This window comes from Staurois parvus, unplaced genomic scaffold (genome assembly GCF_062004578.1).
Source record: "Staurois parvus isolate SC_StPar_1 unplaced genomic scaffold, SC_StPar_1.0 ptg000221l, whole genome shotgun sequence".
Lineage (NCBI taxonomy): Eukaryota > Metazoa > Chordata > Amphibia > Anura > Ranidae > Staurois > Staurois parvus.
In genome coordinates this window covers 2,896,650-2,918,070 of record NW_028318017.1, presented here as the reverse complement: position 1 = coordinate 2,918,070, position 21,421 = coordinate 2,896,650, and the positions used below count along the sequence as shown (strand labels likewise).

The 21,421-nt window shown below is 47.1% G+C and overlaps 1 protein-coding gene across 1 annotated transcript in view; it reads left to right on the top strand.

Moving 5' to 3' along the window:
• LOC149460781 (uncharacterized) overlaps positions 1-21,421 on the top strand; it is a 50,547-nt gene that overhangs the window by 16,034 nt on the left and 13,092 nt on the right. Inside the window, 1 exon segment of the mRNA XM_089679243.1 lies at positions 218-929. Within this exon segment, the coding sequence (XP_089535369.1) occupies positions 218-929 (712 nt within the window).

Below are 21,421 nucleotides of genomic sequence, written 5' to 3'. Positions count from 1 at the left end.
GTGGTTTTCAGGATCAGTCCAGTCTTCATCTTGGTTGTTCTCCCCCCATCCTCACTCTCTGACCTCTGGTGGGGCTTCTGTCTAGTAATCCTCTTTGTTTTTGTATTTTAGTCCATGGCCGGGAGATGAGGAAAACCTCCGAAGATTGTCTCACTTTGTCTCCAGACTGGAAAGTAGAAGGTGAGGACATCACACAGCATAGTCCAGGAGAAAAGAGGTTTTCCTGTACTGAGTGTGGAAAATGTTTTTCACAGAAGGGCAATCTTTATACGCATCAGAAATCTCATACAGGGGAAAAGCCATATTCCTGTCCTGACTGTGGGAAATGTTTTTCACTAAATTCCAATCTTAACAGACATCAAAGATCTCACACGGAGGAAAAGCCATATTCCTGTCCTGAGTGTGGGGAATGCTTTTTACGGAAGTCCCATCTTTACAAACATCAGAGATGTCACACGGGGGAAAAGCCGTATTCCTGTCCTGAGTGCGGGAAATGTTTTGTATACAAATCAGGACTTGTTATGCATCAGAGATCTCATACGGGTGAAAAGCCATATTCATGTCCGGAGTGTGGGAAATGTTTTTCAGTGAAGTCCAATCTTTGCAAACATCAAAAATCTCACACAGGGGAAAAGCCATATTCCTGTCCTGAGTGCGGGAAATGTTTTTCAGTGAAGTCCAATCTTTACAAGCATCAAAGATCTCACACGGGGGAGAAGCCGTATTCCTGTCCTGAGTGCAGAAAATGCTTTTCGCAGAAGTACCATCTTTACAGACATCAGAAATCTCACACAGGGGAGAAGCCACTTTCCTGTCCTGAGTGCGGGAAATGTTTTTCACAGAAGTCCAATCTTTCCAGGCATCAGAGATGTCACACGGGGGAGAAGCCACTTTCCTGTCCTGAGTGAGGCAAATGTTCCTCACTGAAGTCCTGTCTTCCTGTACATCAGGGGTCCCACACAACCCTGGAGGTGTATTAGTGCCTGAGTGCGGGAAATGTCATCTAGATGAATCCAGCTCTCATGTGGGGAAGAAGCACACCCTGATATACACCTCAGATATACTCCATGGCTGATCTTCATCATGGAAGAAACAGTTCATAAGGAGATCAGAGGTCCCCAAAGACATGGATGAAGTGTGGGACCGGGTTGGCCATTGATATCAGGAGAAGAATATAAATGGAGTGTGAAATGCTCTGTAATGATGGATAACATTCCCCCGGCTCAGCAAATCTCCTAATGACATCGGTGTTTTAGCCCCATTCACAGAGAAGGAATGGACAGGAGATAAAATCTCTCATACAGACAGAATGGTCATGTGACTTTATAAAGAGGAACGCCAGAAAAACACATCAATCAAATCTTCCAATGTGTTCTGTGCAATCTGCGTACACGTGGGGGGAGGGGCAGACCCAGGGGCATACAGTGAGAACACAGAGGGGGGCTGGCTTACCATGGTAGGCTGGAAGCATCGTAGACCCGAGCACCATCATGTCCACCGTCCGCCATAAACAAGGGAGCTAGCCCAGCACAGAACTCCTGGGAAGACTTACCTGACGCCACTTTCCTGCTCCACTTTCCATCCAGCCAGTGATGGTCCTGCCGCCATTTGTTTTATTATTGGTGTATACTCTGATCAGCAGGAATCATTTCTCCTGAAGAAGTGAGCGCTGCACCACGAAACGCGTGGAGATGGATGACGCTGCTGGATCCTCCTCATTGTGCTCAGAATTCTGTCCCACGGTGATTGTTGTCCAGGACTTGTCCATTGATGGACTTTGTGATAGATTTCATGGCCTTGTACACCTGCTGGGAGGGAGTTATGATTTCTACGCTGATTGGGAAGAAAACATTGGAAGATCTTTATTGATATGTTTTTCTGGAGTTCTTCTTTATAAAGTCCCATGAGTCCCATTGTGTCTGTATGAGAGATTTCATCTAGGGTAAGGACTGACCTACACCCCATCCATGCACACTTACCTCTCCGGATCTGCTAAGGAATGGACATGCACTTTCACCAGGTGAATGGTTCTACACATTCTTTATGAATAGACCCCCAAATGTCAGGAGACGTTTCTATAAAGACGGGAAGTATGGAGCAGAGAAATGAAGAGACCTCCCAGCAATGTTATTACCAGGCTGCAGCTAGGGGGAGCTCTAATGTCACCCCAGCAGAGGGATCCCATCTAGCCCACATTAACCCTCTCACTGCCAGAGCTGTTTCTGCATGATTTTGCACACATGGGAAAATGCAGATTTTGGTCCTGAAGATGAGATAAACCCCCAAACATCTATTCTGTGACATCAGAGGCCCTGGAGAATAAAATGGTGGTGATTGTTAAGGTGTTCCCCGTACACAGATTCCCCTTCATATCCGCCTTTATTTCCTCCTTTCCCCCATTTTCTATGTTGGGATCTTTTCTACAATACTTTGTTATAATAATGGAACACGTTGTGTATTGTATTGTACACCAATAATAATGACTCCGCCCCCACATTCTAGACAACGGATCTTCCTGACCAATCGGATTTCTGCCTTTACTATTTCCTGATTTTTTTGCTTCAATCTTGTTAAATGTAAAATTATAATAAAACATTTATTGAACAAAAACTATTGTGTGTGTCGGTGCAATGAGGGCAAACTTCAATATAGAACATTGCTCCTCGGTGACACCTCACACCCTTCAATAACGGCGCAGAGTGCGGGGGTCAGCAGTATATCATATACAGCCCAACATACAGAGTGCAGAGGGGGGCTGTAGTGTGCCCCCCCTCCTGATCCATACCAGGCCACATGTCCACAACATGGGGGTCACCTTACCAGGGGGGATTCCCCCAGGTATAGCACCTTGGCTGGTGACTGTGGGGATCTGTGTGTGGGGGTCATGTTGGATTCTGGAAACCCCCTTTAACAACAAGGGGCCTCCATGTACCATTCCCCCATGTGAATGAGTATGGGGTATATAGTATCCGAAAACAGCACCAGCCCAATGACAGCTCCCTAAACTGTCATCATCTACATAAGTGAAGGGACAGGGATGGTGGGACCTTATTACCCAAATGTGACCAGTGACCATATTTGGTCAGTGATGTCACTGCTGTCCCCACCCCCTTCCTTACATGGCAGGGATTCCCAATGACATCACTGATTCCTGGGGGTGTGGCCGCTGTACCCATCCATGTCTTCCTCAGGCACCAGTGACAGCGGGAAGCTGTTATATATAGAAGTGGTAGAAATGTCTCTTCTATATGTGATGATCGGCTCCTGCAAAACACGGGACCGGAACAGGCAAAGTTTGGTTTGTACTGTCGTCTCATCCCTACTCTCCGACAACTAAACCCAGAGATCATCCCAAGTGGTCATTGTATTTGTCCCTTACATTGGTGACAATGGGAGAAGGAACCCCTTATATCAGTGATCAGTGTAGTGGTCCCTTACATTGGTGACCAATGGGAGAAGGATCCCCTTATAACTGTGGTCAGTGTAGTGGTCCCTTACATTGGTGACCGATGGGAGAAACATCCCCTTACATTATTGGTCACAGTAGTGGTCCTTTACATCGTTGACTAATGGGATCCCCTTATATCAGTGGTCAGTGTAGTGGTCCCTTACAAAAGACTAGAAAGTCTAAAAAAACTTAATGTGAACAAATCACCAGGACCAGATGGCTTGCACCCGAGAGTCCTCAAAGAATGTAGCCAGGTCATTGTTAGACTTTATTCCTAATCTTTAGGAAAGTTTACTGACCAGAATGTTGCCAGCAGATTGGTGAAAAGCTAACATGGTACCAGTATTCAAGAAAGGGCTGATACCTACCTGGAAACTCTAAGCCAGTCAGCCTAACATCAATAGTTTGTAAACTATTGGAGGGATGATAAGGGACCATATCCAAGAATTTGCTGATGAAAATAGTATCATTAGTAGTAACCAGCATGGATTTATGAAAAAAGATCATTCTTGCCAGACCAACTTATTAACAATCTATGAGGAGGTGAGCTGTAGGCTGGATAATGGAACCCCCATGGATGTAGTGTGTATAGACTTTGCCGAAACATCTGACATCATACCCCATAAATGCTTAATCCACAAATTGAGGCATGTTGGTGTTGACAATAGTGTATGTACACGGATAGAAAACTAGTTACTGGGGTGTGTACAAAGGGTGGTGATAAATGTACATCTGAATGGTCTGAGTTATAAGTGGGGTACCCCAGGGCTCTGTTCTGGGTCCAATTCTGTTCATAAATGATATAGAGGTCGGTATAAATAGTTCAGTCTCAGTGTTTGCTGATGATACAAAGCTAAGCAGAGCAAAACCTTCACCACAGGATATAGAAACTTTACAGGAAGACTTTAATAAAATAAAGATGTGGACAACTACATGGCAAAGGAGGTTTCATGTAGGAAAATGTAATGTAATGTACTTGGGGGCTAAAAATATGAATTCAAGCTACACGCTAAGATATGAACCTCTGGGGGAATCGAGGATGGAGAAGGATCTGGGGGTCCTAGTGCAGTGGTCGGCAAGCCGCGGCTCTTTACACGCTTTAATGTGGCTCTTGTGTGCCGGGCGCCCGCTCCCCTCCCTCCTCTCGGGCGGCAGGGACTCTGCAGCGTGATCCAAAAAAAAACAGCCAGGGCAGCGCGCTCAATTGCAATGATTGGCCAGTCTTGCTGCCACTCACATCCTGATAGCCAGTGATTGGCTGTCAGGATGTGTGTAGGCGGGGCAGCGTGATGAACGTGAGAGGAGCTAGGCTCCTCTCACAGTCCGCCCTGAAGACCGGAACGGCGTGAGAACACGGCGAGAGGAACGCGCGGAGCAAAGGTAAGTGAATTGACACAGGGGGGACTTGGCTTACTACTTGCTACTTACTTACTACTACTATATGAGGGATGAATTACTATGGGGGATGAATTACTATAGGGGGGATGAATTAATATGGGGGATGAATTACTATAGGGGGGATGAATTAATATGGGGGATGAATTACTATGGGGGATGAATTACTATATGGGGGATGAATTACTATATGGGGGATAAATTACTATGGGGGATGAATTACTATATGGGGGATGAATTACTATGGGGGATGAATTACTATATGGGGGATGAATTACTATGGGGGATGAATTACTACATGGGGGATTAATTACTATAAAAACTTATTGAAACTAAAAACAGTGTACCATCCTATGTATTTTCAGTTTTAAAAATATGGCTCTCAAAATAAATTTCAATCGTGGTTTTGGCGAGATTTGGCTCATTTGAAAAAAAAGGTTGCCCACCGCTGTCCTAGTGGATCACAGACTCAGCAGTAGCATGCATACCAAGCCACAGCAAGCAAGGCCAGCAGAATATCAGCATGAATTCAAAAGGGAATTTACTCCAGAGATAAAACGATAATTCTCCCACTTTACAAAATGCTGGTTTGGACACATCTGGAGTATGGTGTCCAGTTCTGGTCACCAGTCCTCAGGTTGGATGTGCTGGAACTGGATTGAGTCCATAGAAGGGTAACAAAGCTAAGAAAGGGGCTGGAAGACCTCAGTTATGAGGAATGACTACAAACATGAAACATATTCTCCTTGGAGACGAGATCCTTCAGAGGAGATATGATAATGATGTAGAAATATATTGTAACATAAATGTGAGAGTCGGGTAGTTCTGCCAGTAGCTGAGATGTGACGTGATCTGTAGAAGGATGTGATTGTAGATCTAGTTTCATTCCGTGTTATTAGAGATATAGTATTCAGTAATCAGTCAGAGACATATGGTCACCAATTAGCATCTGAAAGGACAGAGCAGCTTCTAGGCCAGGAGTGACACCGAGATGCCAATAGAACTCATCCATGTAGACATGGATTTCTCACCTTCCTGAAGCTCAAAGAAGAGCTCTAGCCATTTCAGCTACAAGAATCAGCAGGAAACCAGAAAGAAGGCTCCAGAATGTCTGCCAGCTTTGATTTATTATGCCAACAGATCAGAGGAGTCCATTTCATCTCTCAGAAAAGCTAAAATATAGATAATATATATATATTAAAATACTAGTTGCAGAGAGACAGAAATACTTCCTTCTGATTGGACAAATTTTAGGCTCCATACTTGTAAAACTTTATTTGTAATGTATGTAGAATCCCGGAGAAACACAGAAAATGGTTACATGGTGCCTGATTGTGACAGCTGAACAGTGATTGGTACTGTCACAATCGGACTGATGCTCTGGTGTTGGAAATCCTATCCCTGACCCAGTGATTATGAACCATTCTTGGCTCATTTGAGACTTGTACTTCAGAACACAGAAAGTCCTGTGGGTGGGGACAGGAACATAATATTTCAATAAATTGAGGACCCAGAGATATGGACGGGGTGATTCGTATGGAGCCGGTTTCATATGACTGGTGAATCGTTGATTTTCTTCTGACTTGCTCCAATCGCAGGATAAATCATAACAGTTTTTTTTTTGTTCCCTTTTTATTTTAGTGAATAGCCAATTGTGTGCATTTTTGTTTTTTCTGTAATATACAGTATTTTATGCACTGCCCACTTTTGGGATATTAAATTATAAAATGATTAAGTGACTTCTGTGCACTAAGCTCCGGCTCATATTCCTGGAGATATTGTTACATTTTAGTGTCTGTGCTCGGTCTAATGCAGGCCATAGATGGGTCGAAAATCGGCCGATTTTTCTTTTAAAAAACGAAAAATCGGTTGTTCAAGCGACCGACGTTACCATCAATGGTAAAAAAAATCGGCTGATTTTCATCCCGTCTACAGCCGGCAAAAGTGTCCTTGCAGAGAGCTCCGCTATTTTTGACAGTTCTCTGACAGTTCCTTGACATTTACAGAGGTTGCAACATTGTATCTATTTGTTTCCATTTAGGATACAGATGTTTTTATTCGGAAACAAATAGATACAATGTTGCAACCTCTGTAAATGTCAAGGAACTGTCAAAGAAATAGCGGAGCTCTCTGCAGAGACACTTTTTGCCAGACTGGAATTCCTTTTATTTTTCATCCTTCTTCTTCTCCTTCTTCATCATCATCCTCTTCTTCTTCATCATCATCATCCTCTTCTTCTTCTACTTCTTCATCATCATCCTCTTCTTCTTCTTCTACTTCTTCTTCATCATCATCATCCTCTTCATCATCATCATCCTATTCTTCTTTGTCGTCATCATCCTCTTCTTCTTCTTCGTCATCATCATCCTCTTCTTCATCATCATCATCATCATCATCATCCTTTTCTTCTTCTACTTCATCATCATCCTCTTCTTCTTTTTCTTCATCATCATCATCCTCTTCTTCTTCTACATCATCCTCTTCTTCTACTTCTTCATCATCATCCTCTTCTTCATCTTCTACTTCATCATCATCCTCTTCTTCTGCTTCTACATCATCCTCTTCTTCTTCTACTTCTTCACCATCATCATCATCCTCTTCTTCATCATCATCATCATCATCCTCTTCTTCTTCTTCATCCTCCTCCTCTTCTTCATCTTCTTCTACTTCTTCATCATCATCATCCTCTTCTTCTGCTTCTACTTCATCATCATCCTCTTCTTCTTCTTCATCATCATCCTCCTCTTCTTCTTCATCATCATCCTCTTCTTCTTCATCATCATCCTCTTCTTCTTCATCATCATCCTCTTCTTTATCATCTTCATCCTCTTCTTTTTGTCTTCCTCTTGCAGGTCACTGCTCATGCACAGATTTTTTATCGGCAAAAAATCGGCCGATTAGCCCATTATTGCCGCGAAAATTGGCCGATTGGCAAAATCGGCCGATTTTTTTCCAACTTTCCCGATTTAAAAAAACGGCCAAAATACCGAAAAACAGCCAAACAAATAGCCCACTAACGATCCGAAAATCGGCCGATTTTCGACCCATCTATGGCCTGCATAAGTTCATTTCCAGACTATGCAATTGCATTGTATGTTGGCAGATTGCATTCAGATTGCAAACTAGCAGATCTGCCAGATGGAGATCTGTGTGTGTGGTGGTCCAGCAGACCAGTGCGTGGACAAACTGTTGGGTGGTGGCAAGTTACCATTTGTGGTGTGTCTGGTGCGGGGGTGTGTGGACAGTGGAAGAGTGATTAACATCGGGGTTCTATCTTGTAGGATAGCTGGAGGAATCCTAGAAGGGTGTGCCAATTGCTAGACTACTCCCCAACCCTTAGAGTGCACCAGATTGTATATAAGATTCATATCTGGCTATGTGTAGTCAGCCAGCTGGATTGGAGTGGAGTCTCCCTCTAGTGGTGGCCAGAGGTAGTGGGGGCTGTGAAAGTGTATCACGGCCAATCTTTATTGCTCAAAGTAAGTCCCCCTCATTCCCTTATACTCCAGTCAAGGATCACACCCCAGTTAGCTAGCCACCATGGGCGTGCAGTTCCATGACAGATTGGCAGCAGAAAGCAGATCTGCTTAGTGTACTACAGGTTAGAAGCTTGGTAGAAGTGACTGACCTACAGAAGCTCACTCAGTGCATCATTTTTGGTTTTTGTAATGGACATACTTGGATATTTGCTCTCCAACCGCTCTTGATTTTCTTTTCTATATTTTATTTGGGAGAAAACATGAAGATGGTAACCCATGAAGATGAGTTAATACTCTGGTACCTGAGACCGTGATTGACCTCTGTGATCTAAAGGGCATTGATACAGTTGTCAAGATGAGGTACCAGCTTCTAGGTGCGTTGATATAGAAAATGAGAACAGCTTATGATATCAGTGAAACCCTGCAACTGTGTAAGTCCAGATGACTGTATGAATCAGTGTGACTCTGTTCTCAAACCCTCTCAGCATAGGAAATCACCGGGCAAAGAAGATTTTTTTATGGGAACAACCCTACAGCTTTTTGGAAAGTCATAACCCAGAGTTGAAGTTTCAGCTCATCTCCAGGTTACTATACAGTCAGGTCCATAAATATTGGGACATGGACACAATTCTAACATTTTTGGCTCTATACACCACCACAATGGACTTGAAATGAAACAAACAAGATGTGCTTTAACTGCAGACTGTCGGCTTTAATTTGAGGGTATTTACATCCAAATCAGGTAAACGGTGTAGGAATTACAACAGTTTGCATATGTGCCTCTCACTTGTTAAGGGACCAAAAGTAATGGGACAATTGGCTTCTCAGCTGTTCCATGGCCAGGTGTGTGTTATTCCCTCATTATCCCAATTACAATGAGCAGATATAAGGTCCAGAGTTCATTTCAAGTGTGCTATTTGCATTTGGAATCTGTTGCTGTCAACTCTCAAGATGAGATCCAAAGAGCTGTCACTATCAGTGAAGCCATCATTAGGCTGAAAAAACAAAACAAACCAATCAGAGAGATAGCAAAAACATTAGGCGTGGCCAAAACAACTGTTTGGAACATTCTTAAAAAGAAGAAACGCACCGGTGAGCTCAGCAACACCAAAAGACCCGGAAGACCACGGAAAACAACTGTGGTGGATGACCGAAGAATTCTTTCCCTGGTGAAGAAAACACCCTTCACAACAGTTGGCCAGATCAAGAACACCCTCCAGGAGGTAGGTGTATGTGTGTCAAAGTCACCAATCAAGAGAAGACTTCACCAGAGTGAATACAGAGGGTTCACCACAAGATGGAAACCATTGGGGAGCCTCAAAAACAGGAAGGCCAGATTAGAGTTTGCCAAACGACATGTAAAAAAGCCTTCACAGTTCTGGAACAACATCCTATGGACAGATGAGACCAACATCAACTTGTACCAGAGTGATGGGAAGAGAAGAGTATGGAGAAGGAAAGGAACTGCTCATGATCCTAAGCATACCACCTCATCAGTGAAGCATGGTGGTGGTAGTGTCATGGCGTGGGCATGTATGGCTGCCAATGGAACTGCTTCTCTTGTATTTATTGATGATGTGACTGCTGACAAAAGCAGCCGGATGAATTGTGAAGTGTTTCGGGAATATTATCTGCTCATATTCAGCCAAATGCTTCACAACTCATTGGACGCTTCACAGTGCAGATGGACAATGACCCAAAGCAGACTGCAAAAGCAACCAAAGAGTTTTTTAAGGGAAAGAAGTGGAATGTTCTGCAATGGCCAAGTCAATCACCTGACCTGAATCCGATTGAGCATTTCACTTGCTGAAGACAAAACTGAAGGGAAAATGCCCCAAGAACAAGCAGGAACTGAAGACAGTTGCAGTAGAGGCCTGGCAGAGCATCACCAGGGATGAAACCCAGCGTCTGGTGATGTCTATGCGTTCCAGACTTCAGGCTGTAATTGACTGCAAAGGATTTGCAAATAAGTATTAAAAAGTGAAAGTTTGATTTATGATTATTATTCTGTCCCATTACTTTTGGTCCCTTAACAAGTGGGAGGCACATATGCAAACTGTTGTAATTCCTACACCGTTCACCTGATTTGGATGTAAATACCCTCAAATTAAAGCTGACAGTCTGCAGTTAGAGCACATCTTGTTTTTTTTTTCATTTCAAATCCATTGTGGTGGTGTATAGAGTCAAAAATGTTAGAATTGTGTCAATGTCCCAATATTTATGGACCTGACTGTAAATGGAAAAAGAGCAGCAACAGCGGATAAAGCAAATAGAGAAGGCACAAACCCAAGAGGACCCAAATCCAGCAGGGGAATGCATTGTTACCTCCATCTGCATCAAGAACTACAGGAGCCAGACCTACATCTATGGAGACCTTGAAGTGCTTTGTCTGTAACCAAGCTGGACATTACTCAGGCCTTTGTCGAAAGATGAGGTGGCCTAGTCCACCAGGAAATGTGAAGACTGCACCCCCTATTGTGTTGCTTGTTGGGGAGAATGTAGGAGACCGGGCAGATAACTTGAAGCCAGTTAGCGCATGTAACAACCTTACAGTCAGACTCTGATGTATGAGATCAGAGGATGTCCTAGCTCCTCCAGGACTAAGGAACTGTGAGGATGTGATCTCAGTGGAAGCCATGATCGTCACAGGGGGTGGAGGAGCCATCCCTGCAGTGCTTTTGGCTTGTGTTTCTTTAAACCGGGAATCTGAAAGTCAAGTGAAAGAAGTGGGCAGAGCAGATCCCACTAATGTAGGAGGCCATGTACATAGCCTGCAGATGGTTACAGCACAAAACAACATTTCTTTTGGACTCTGAAATATGGGATCCAAGGATGTCCTAGCTCTTCCAGGATTAAGAAGCCATGAGGATGTAGTCCCAAAGAAGTTATCACAGGGGTTGGAGGAGTCACCCCTGTGCTACCTACAGCTTGTGTTGCTTTGCCCCAAGGATCTGAAAGCAAAGTGAGAGAAGTGGGCATAGCAGATGCCACTAAAGTACTATTGGGTACTGACCTAGGTCAATTGGTACCCCCAGTACAAGCCAAAGTCAAACCCTCTGAAGTCTATATCTCCATCTGAGGCCCCAGATTCATGTAATGTATTGTTAGGTGGCTCAGTGCACATTGGAAGTTCTGGGGAGGGTCGGGGGGTGAATGACTGTTTACCAGGTCCCAGCCCTAGTGGGTTTCTGGAGTTAAGGCCTGGAAATGAACTTACAGTCACAATGACTTGCAATTCAGACCTTCCCTCTGCTGCAGTGGTGACTCGTGGTGCCCACTGGTGTGTGCCAGGCCAGTCACTGCCCACTACTACAGAGCAACTGCCTGTGGAGGGGCCTGATCCAACTGGGTCAGACCCTTGTGAACCTAGCCCAGAGGACCTGAGATCTCCTCAGACTGTTGTCTCCCTGGCACTGGAGGCGGGTAGCTCTGAGTCCCCAAAAGCTATAAGAATTGATGGCAGCCCATAAGATCTCAAGGGTCTGGCTGATGGATTGCCAGCAGCAGTTGGCAGGATGAGGGTGTACCGGGAACAGGATTTTGGTTCTGTACCCATGTATAAAGAAATAGAATGTTCTTCTGAAGTACCTAGTGAAAAGGCACATTGTGTTTCAGTTGATCCTGGTAATGCCCAGTATCATGTGCCTGTAACCTTTTATTAGACAGTTTTCTGTGGTCTGCTTCTCTGTTACCCCAGTTACCAGTTCTGCCATTGCAGATTCTTCCCAAATGGCTCCACCTGAGGGGCCAGCTTCCGCTTTCGCTATGTCCCTAAAACCGGCATTTCCTTATTTACATACGATCAGCTGTGATTGGACACAGCTGATCACATGACAGAGCCGACGTCTTCAGCTCTTTCCATTGATTGGTGATCCGCTGTGTCCCAGGGACACAGCGCATCAACAATCACCATGCTGCACACCCCCAGGGGAGCGCATGCATGGTTAGAGCGGGAGGACGTCATGTGACATCCTCCCAGAACAAGAGAACCGCCTTGTGCCCATCATTTCCTTACATGGCGGGCAGGAGGTGGTTAAATGTCATCATGAATTAAGGTTAAAGTGTATTCTGACACATCTTTGTTAATATGTATCCCAATAAGTGTATATTATTTGGTTTGTGTGAAAGGTATAGCGTCTACAAACTATGGTATATATACTGGAATTTACACAGCTTTTACTTTCTGATGGACTATCAGGTGCTAAAATTCCAGGGCAATACAAGCACCCCCCAAATTACCCCTTTTTGGAAATGAGACACCCCAAGGAATTCTCTGACAGTTATGTTGAGTCCATGGAAGATTTTAGGATTTTATTTTTTTAAGTTTTTAAAAAAATTACAAAAAATATTTTAACAAAAAAATTGTCTTTTTAATAAGATATTTCTTGGGTATATGTGAAATTACACCCCAAAGCACATTCTCCTACTTGGGTATATGTGGAATTACATTCCAAAACACATTTTGCTACTTTTTCCGAGTATGGAGATGCCACGTGTGAGACTTTTTGGGAACCTAGCTGCGTATGGGGGCCAGAAACCAATAACCACCTTCAGGCTTTCAAAGAACGTAAATTCCTCATATTACTTCCACACAGGGGTGGACTGACCATTTGGAAACTTGGGCACTGCCGAGAGGGCCCAGGGTCAGTAGGGGACCCCACGAGATGCCCCTGGTACCTTTTTCATAGGTTTTTTTGAGTTTGGGCAAGGACACAGGGGCCCCATGATCCCCTATTGCCCGGGGGCCCCATGAGTTGTCAGTCCGCCCCTGCTTCCACACTACCTATCACATGGCGCGGTTTACATCTGGCAAAACCGTAAGTGATTAAATTCTCATTGCTTCTGGTTTCTTAGACTATAGAGATGATCTGAGCCGTACCAGTACATCACTGGTCCTTTTTGGGCATACATACAATGTTCTTTTTTTCATGCAGCCTATAGGCTGCACAAAAAAACCCCCAACAGATTCCTCCATTCACATTGATTGATGTGGATGAAGAAATCTTCGCCAGAAAAAGGGGTGTGATATGCCCACCATTAGAATCCACTGCCCTGCATCCACCAAATTCTAATGTTGAGTATACATATAATTTCTTTTTTTCATTTAGCCCATTTTCATTTCATTTATCAATTGATGTAAATGAAGAAAACTCTTCCAGAAAAAAAAATTAGGCCCAAGCATAGGAGTGATATGCCCACTGACCACCCTAGGCCCCTCATGCTTGGGTATACACTTTTTTTTTAACTGCAGATGAGAAATCTCTTCCTGCAGCACTGCAGGCACTGACTTATGTATTCTGAGAGCAGCACCCTAATACTGGCCGAATAAGAAAGCTTTCTTGCACTTTCTAAGCCAGCTGTTAAAGAGCTGTTGGGGGATGCCCCTGATATTAGGTTGCACTGTACCACAGCAACCATTTCACATCTGCAAATTTCTGGCACCAGTATTTCATAAGGGGCCAAATTTTGATGAGCCAATCATAGTCATGGTCACCCTGAGGACGACAGAGGGTACTATCATTAAAAGGCATGAAATGCAATATTTTCTCATATCTATGCCTGGCCATTGCAGCAGAGAACATGAGCATATGTTAAATCGGGTCTGTGTGCCAATATGACCGCAATTCATTCTTTTATATAAAGCCCATGTTGAGGGTTAGGCCCCGCAAATTTTAAATTCTGAAACCGTGATAACGTTTCCACTCGAATGGTCTGGCAAGGTACGAATTCAGGTTTGCGGCAATGTACTGATCAGCATAGATTGCTTTGGTCCACAATGAAATCATATAGTTAAAGAAAAAAAAAGGGGGGGTTGGTAACTGCTTCCTGACCGCCCTATAGCAGAACTGCTGCTACAGGGCAGCAGGGCTGTGCAAAATCATGTATATACATGATTTTGCATTTCCGGATAGGGGGCACAACCTGTGCCGCCATTGGAGGATACAGATGTCGATGACCGGGTCCCAGCTGGAGATTCCCTGCCGGCACTTGGTGATGGCCGAATATCATTGACAGGGGAGAGACCTATGTGTAAACAAACAACACAGGTCTCTCTCCTGCCAGCAGTAACATGCTGCTGTGTATTTCTCTGCATAATTTTCATTTATTTAAAGCATTGCATGACCGCACAATTGTCAGTTAAAGTAACGCAGCGCCGTATCTCAAAAAATGCCCTGGTCAGGAAGGGGAGAAAATCCTCCGAAGTCCAAGTGGTTAAATTGGCTGTTTTCACCTGAATTTTGGGTTGGGCTATGAATAGGAGAAGTACGGATGCTGCTGAATTTGGAGACTGCCAATCACAATTTGCAAGCACCTCTGGAAGGACACTATGGGCCCCATGGGTGTCAAGGTCCTACCTTTTCCCAGAGGTTGTTACTCCATGTGCTGGCATCCATCTTGGATTTCTGCTGAGCATGGTGGGAATCTTTTATGCCTTCAGGTCTCTGAGGTCCATCCCCCAGAGGGGTGTGGCTGAGTACATATAAGCCTGTGATCCGCACATGGTCTTTGCACTTGTGTCTTTGTCTTGCTACAGCTCTGTGTATACGCTCGTGACTCTTCTGGTATCTGACTCGGCTTGTGACTAAGACCATTCTCTGTGGTTCTTATCTGCGCCGCGACTCCCGGTTACTGCGCCTGCCATCCTCGCCTCCTCCTGTGGGACCCGCCTAGAGCGCCAGCCACGCAACACCTTGGCATTACAGCCATCCATTTGTGAGGTGCAGCACAGATGACATCCTCCTCCTTATATATTGATGCCTGATATCTACCCACGTCTTGTGAGTTTTTATAATCTTGTGTGCAATAAACTTTTATATTCATACTGCACTTAGTCTGGCGCACTTCTCTTTCTCCTCCATTCTCTGTGTTTTCCTTCGATCTGACCTTCCGTTGCTGAACCCGGCCCGTGACCTGTGATTCTCTGTCTACTGTTCTGTACCGTTTTGTCCCGTTGTTGTCGACCCGGCTTGCCTGACTACGCTATTGTCATTCTCACCAGCTACACGCCATTGGCGGCGGCCATTACCGCAGCCGGGGTGTCTCGGGGGCCGCGACCTGGTTCCTGGCTGCGTCAAGTCCATCCCCACCATCAGGGGCCCTGGTGAAGGGCAGCCTGGGACTTAGACTCCGCGTCCTGAGGGACTTCGGTCTGTTGGTGGTGGTTGTCATCAGCCAGTGCGTTACCCCGCCACTAAGCCTACCTGTCCGTTCCACAGCCCTGACATTACACAAGTGCCATGAACCCTGACGGTGCAGGTACGCCTTCGCTTCCAATGTTGGTCGCCAGACTGGATCAACAGGATCTCCTCTTGGATCAGTTCGCTCAGGCGTTGGAAACTCTGCTTGCACGCACCGCGCACCTTACTCCTGGTGTTATTAGGCCGGTTGTCACTCCGGTGGTCGCTCCCGCTGCTGTTCCGCTTGTTGCGCCTACCGCCGCGGCTGCTGCGGCACCCGCAGCGCCCAGAGGTATGACTGGTTCAGCCCCTCTTCCACAGCGCTTTGGGGGTGAGCCGAGTCAGTGTCGTGGGTTCCTCAACCAGGTGGGGATTTACTTCGAATTAATACCCCACGCTTTTCCGACTGAGAGGTCAAAGGTGGGTTTCCTAATATCGCTACTCTCAGACAAGGCCTTGGCCTGGGCGAATCCCTTATGGGAGAGGAATGACCCAGTGATTCACGAGTTTTCCAGTTTTGTCGATGCCTTCCGTAGGGTATTCGACATATCGGCTCGCTCCACCTCGGCTGCCAAGCTGCTCATGTCTATGCATCAGGGTTCACAGACCGTTGCCGAGTATGCCATAGAGTTTCGTACCCTGGCAGCAGAGGTGGGTTGGAATAATGAGGCTCTGGTGGCTGTGTTTTCTCAGGGTCTTTCTGATGCATTGAAGGATGAGATCGCAGCCAAGGAATTGCCTGTGGAGCTGGAAGCACTAATTTCCTTCCTGATCCTGATTGATACCAGGCTAAGGGAGAGGCCTTCACTCAAGGAACGCCTGCGGAGGCCTTCCAATCGACTGGCACCTGCGTTTTCTGTCCCACCCATTCCTCCCTCTCCTTCCACGCCTCCTGGGGATAGATTGTCTGGTGGTGAGCCCATGCAGGTGGGGTTTGCTCGCCTTTCCGAGGGAGAGCGGGCCGCTCGGCGTCGGGAGGGTCGCTGCCTGTACTGTGGTCTTGGTGGGCACTTTCGGCAGTCCTGTCCGGTCCTTCCGGGAAACGCTCGCATCTGAGATCCTGTCGGGGACAGATCTTGGATGGAGTCTCCTCGTCCCCGGCCTTCCGCAGAGATAAGCAACTGATCACCGTTGTCCTCTCTTGGGCGGAGGGCTCGGTGATGGCCCAGGCGTTGGTAGATTCTGGGGCCGGCGGGTTGTATATGGACAGCTCGTTTGCTGCCCAGCACTCCATTCCCCTGCAGGCTCGAGTTACCCCATTGGTTCTCGAGGCGATAGATGGCAGGCCCCTGCAACCACCGCAGGTTACCCACGAGACTATGCCAGTTGAAGTAGCTATTGGGGCTGTTCACAGGGAGTTGGCCTGTTTCCAGGTGATTTCTTCTCCGCACTATTCGATGGATTTGGGGTATCCCTGGCTCCAGATGCACAATCCAACCTTCAATTGGCAAACAGCCGAGATTCTCTCGTGGTCTCCACAGTGTGGGGCCGAGTGCATCCGTGGGCCGGTTAAGGTGTTGTGTGCCTCCTCGGACTCTGCGTTGCCCACTGATTATGGGGAGTACCAGGACGTGTTTGATAAGGTACGCGCTGGTGCCTTACCTGCTCATCGTCCTTACAACTGCGCCATATCCTTGCAACCCGGTGCCACTCCTCCGCGTGGCAGGGTGTATCCTCTCTCGGTTGCAGAGAATAAGGCCATGGAGGAGTACGTTGCGGATGCGCTTTCCCGGGGGCACATTCGTAAGTCTACTTCCCCAGCAGGAGCGGGCTTTTTCTTTGTAAAGAAGAAGGATGGTGAATTGAGGCCTTGCATTGATTAGAGGGGTCTTAATTGAATCACCACTAAGAATGCCTACCCGATTCCCTTGATTACTGAGTTGTTCGACAGCCTTAAGGGGGCAACAGTCTTTACCAAACTTGACCTTAGGGCGGCGTACAACCTCGTACGGATCAATCAGGGGGATGAGTGGAAGACCGCGTTTAACACCAGAACCGGTCACTACGAATACCTGGTGATGCCCTTCGGGTTGTGTAACGCCCCCGCAGTTTTTCAGGAATTCATAAATGATGTCCTTCGTGACTTGTTGCAGCAGTGCGTGGTAGTTTACTTGGGTGACATCCTGGTTTACTCTGCCTCCATGGAGTCCCATATCCAGGATGTCAAGCAGGTGCTGCAACGATTACGTGAGAACGAACTTTTTTGTAAACTTGAGAAGTGCGAATTCCATCGATCCCAAGTTGCCTTTTTAGGCTACATCATTTCTGCGGAGGGATTCTCCATGGACCCTCAGAAGGTTTCGGCGGTTCTGCAGTGGCCTCGTCCCAATGGTCTTCGGCCCATTCAGCGCTTTTTGGGTTTTGCCAACTACTATCGGAAGTTCATCAGGAACTTCTCCACGCTGGCAAAGCCTCTCTCAGACCTAACCAAGAAAGGCAGTAATCCTCACGAGTGGCCATCCGAGGCCATCGTAGCTTTCGAGGCTCTGAAATCCGCCTTCACTTCGGATCCGATACTGTCTCATCCCAATCCTGGATTGCCCTTCGTCCTTGAGGTTGATGCATCCGAGACGGGAGTAGGCGCTCTCCTGTCTCAACGTCGGTCGCCCGATGGACCCCTACTTCCCTGTGGGTTCTACTCCAGGAAGCTTTCCCCTGCAGAGTGCAACTACCAGATTGGAGATAGGGAGTTGTTGGCAATCATTCTGGCTCTCAAGGAATGGAGGCACCTGCTCGAGAGCTCCGCGGTTCCGGTCCTCATTCTTACCGATCATAAGAACCTGACTTATCTTTCGGAGGCCAAAAGATTGACACCCCATCAGGCCAGATGGGCCTTGTTCTTGTCGCGGTTCAACTATGTGGTCTCCTATTTGCCTGGTTCCAAGAATGTCAGGGCTGATGCATTATCGCGGCAATACTCTGAGTTGTCCAGGGAGGACTCTGAGCCAACCTCGGTCATACCTCCGGATCAGATCCTGGCTGCCATTCGCACCAGTCTGACTTCTCCCCTTGCGGAGCAGATTTTGGCGGCTCAAACTGACGCTCCTCCCGAGAGACCGGAGGGTAGATGTTTTGTACCCGAGGGGTTGCGCACCTGTCTGCTGCGTACCTACCATAACTCCAAAACTGCCGGGCATCCGGGGAGGAACCAGTTGTCTTGGGTCGTCTCTCGGTTGTTCTGGTGGCCAACTCTCCGTGCCGACATCGCCTCTTATGTAGCGATATGTTCGATCTGTGCCCAGAATAAATCTCCACGGCATCTTCCAATGGGTCTTCTGCAACCCATTCCCAATGGGGAACGTCCTTGGTCACACCTGGGCATGGACTTTATTGTAGACCTCCCTGTGTCTCAGGGACATACGGTCATCCTCATGGTCGTCGATCATTTTTCCAAAATGTGCCATTGTATTCCACTCAGGAAATTACCAACAGCGCAAGAACTGGCCACGGTCTTTTACAGGGAGATTTTTCGCCTGCATGGGTTGCCCAAGGTGATTGTCTCGGACCGCGGGAGTCAGTTCGTGTCCAGATTCTGGCGCGCCTTCTGCTCCCAGTTGGGTATTAGTCTCTCCTTTTCTTCAGCCTACCACCCGAAGTCCAATGGGGCTGCGGAGCGTTCCAATCAGGCCTTAGAACAATTCCTGCGGTGTTATATCTCGGACCATCAGGACGATTGGGCCGATCTCCTGCCTTGGGCAGAGTTTGCCAGGAACTCAGCGGTCAACTCCTCCTCCGGGATGTCTCCCTTCATGGCCAACTATGGGTACCAACCCGCGGTATTACCTGAGAGGTTCTCACCACAGGACATTCCGGCTGTGGAGAGCCATCTTGCTGCCCTGCGGTCTTCATGGGGGCAGATGCAGAGGGCTTTGAGGGACTCGGCTCAGCGTCAGAAGTTCCAGGCTGATCGCAGACGGTTGCCCGCTCCTTCATACCAGGTTGGCGATCGGGTGTGGTTGTCTACTCGTAACCTCAATCTTCGGGTGCCCACACCCAAACTAGCTCCCCGTTTTGTCGGTCCTTTTCGCATTCTCCGCAAGGTTAATCCGGTGGCCTATGCCCTTGCCCTTCCAACTGGGATGCGGATCTCCAATATCTTTCATGTATCACTGTTGAAACCTCTGATCTGCAATCACTTCACTACCTCTCTGCCTCGGCCCCGTCCCATTCGGGTTGACGGTCATGAGGAGTATGAGGTGAGCCGGATCCTGGACTCTCGATTGGTGCGCGGCCGATTACAGTTCCTGGTTCATTGGCGCGGTTGTGGTCCCGAGGAGCGTTCCTGGGTTCCTTCCGCGGATGTCCATGCTCCTGCCCTCCTCCGCGCTTTTCATACCCGCTTTCCCTCAGAAACCTTTTGTTGAGCCGCGGAGGGAGAGGGGCCCTTGGGGAGGAGGTACTGTCAAGGTCCTACCTTTTCCCAGAGGTTGTTACTCCATGTGCTGGCATCCATCTTGGATTTCTGCTGAGCATGGTGGGAATCTTTTATGCCTTCAGGTCTCTGAGGTCCATCCCCCAGAGGGGTGTGGCTGAGTACATATAAGCCTGTGATCCGCACATGCTCTTTGCACTTGTGTCTTTGTCTTGCTACAGCTCTGTGTATACGCTCGTGACTCTTCTGGTATCTGACTCAGCTTGTGACTAAGACCATTCTCTGTGTTTTCCTTCGATCTGACCTTCCGTTGCTGAACCCGGCCCGTGACCTGTGATTCTCTGTCTACTGTTCTGTACCGTTTTGTCCCGTTGTTGTCGACCCGGCTTGCCTGACTACGCTATTGTCATTCTCACCAGCTACACGCCATTGGCGGCGGCCATTACCGAAGCCGGGGTGTCTCGGGGGCCGCGACCTGGTTCCTGGCTGCGTCAAGTCCATCCCCACCATCAGGGGCCCTGGTGAAGGGCAGCCTGGGACTTAAACTCCGCGCCCTGAGGGACTTTGGTCTGTTGGTGGTGGTTGTCGTCAGCCAGTGCGTTACCCCGCCACTAGGCCTACCTGTCCGTTCCACAGCCCAGCCCTGACAATGGGCCTGTGTTCAAATTCTTGGTGGCTGTGGAACACTACTAGTGCTCGCCACCTCTCCAACTTGGTCTGCATGTCTAGGATGTTCCACATCAACATGATACTGCAGTGCTGGTGTGTAAAAGACCAGGATGTACTAGGCTGCTGGTGACCGCCAGCTCACCAAAAGGTAGTGCAGCGCTAATACTGGCACTCTGCTGCATATGAGAATAATCATGCATTTCTAACACCTCAGCAACCTTGGCATGGTGTCAGGTATTCCTGACCTTAGCAAGGACCTCTTCTCCATCATCTGAGCTCCCTGTCTGGATGCCGCTGTTTTCTGTAGGTTTGAGTTCTGTGCCTGATTCTGACAGTAAGGCTTCCCCTTTGCTCTCATCTGATGTATTCAGAATCCTGTAGGCCTCTTCACTAGTGTACCTTTCTTTGAACCTTTTGGCCATTAAATTTACAGATACCTAGTGGCAAAAAAGCTCCTGGCTGCCAGGGACTGCTTGAACTGCTACAAATAAAATTTACCTGCTAGTGCTAGCAGAGATCAGGCCTGATTCTGCTAATGCTGTGGTTTTGTGTACAATGTATCAGAGATGACAGTGATCTACTGACACTTGTTGAGGGGTCTGAATGCAAGTTCTGGAAGGTATCAAGGCTGATCCTGCTAATGCTGCATTTTTGGGGACACTATACTATTGGGGATGCTAGTATACTTCTGATCAAAGATACAAATCTGTTTAGACACTATACTAGCAATGGTAGTTATAGTGTGTCTGTGATAATGTGGTGGGCAATCTGATGCTGTCTGTGAGGGACACTGACGCTGATCCTATCTGATGTCACCTTTAACTATAATACAGTGATCAGCAAAAAATTCTGTACACTGTACTAATGACACTGGTGACAG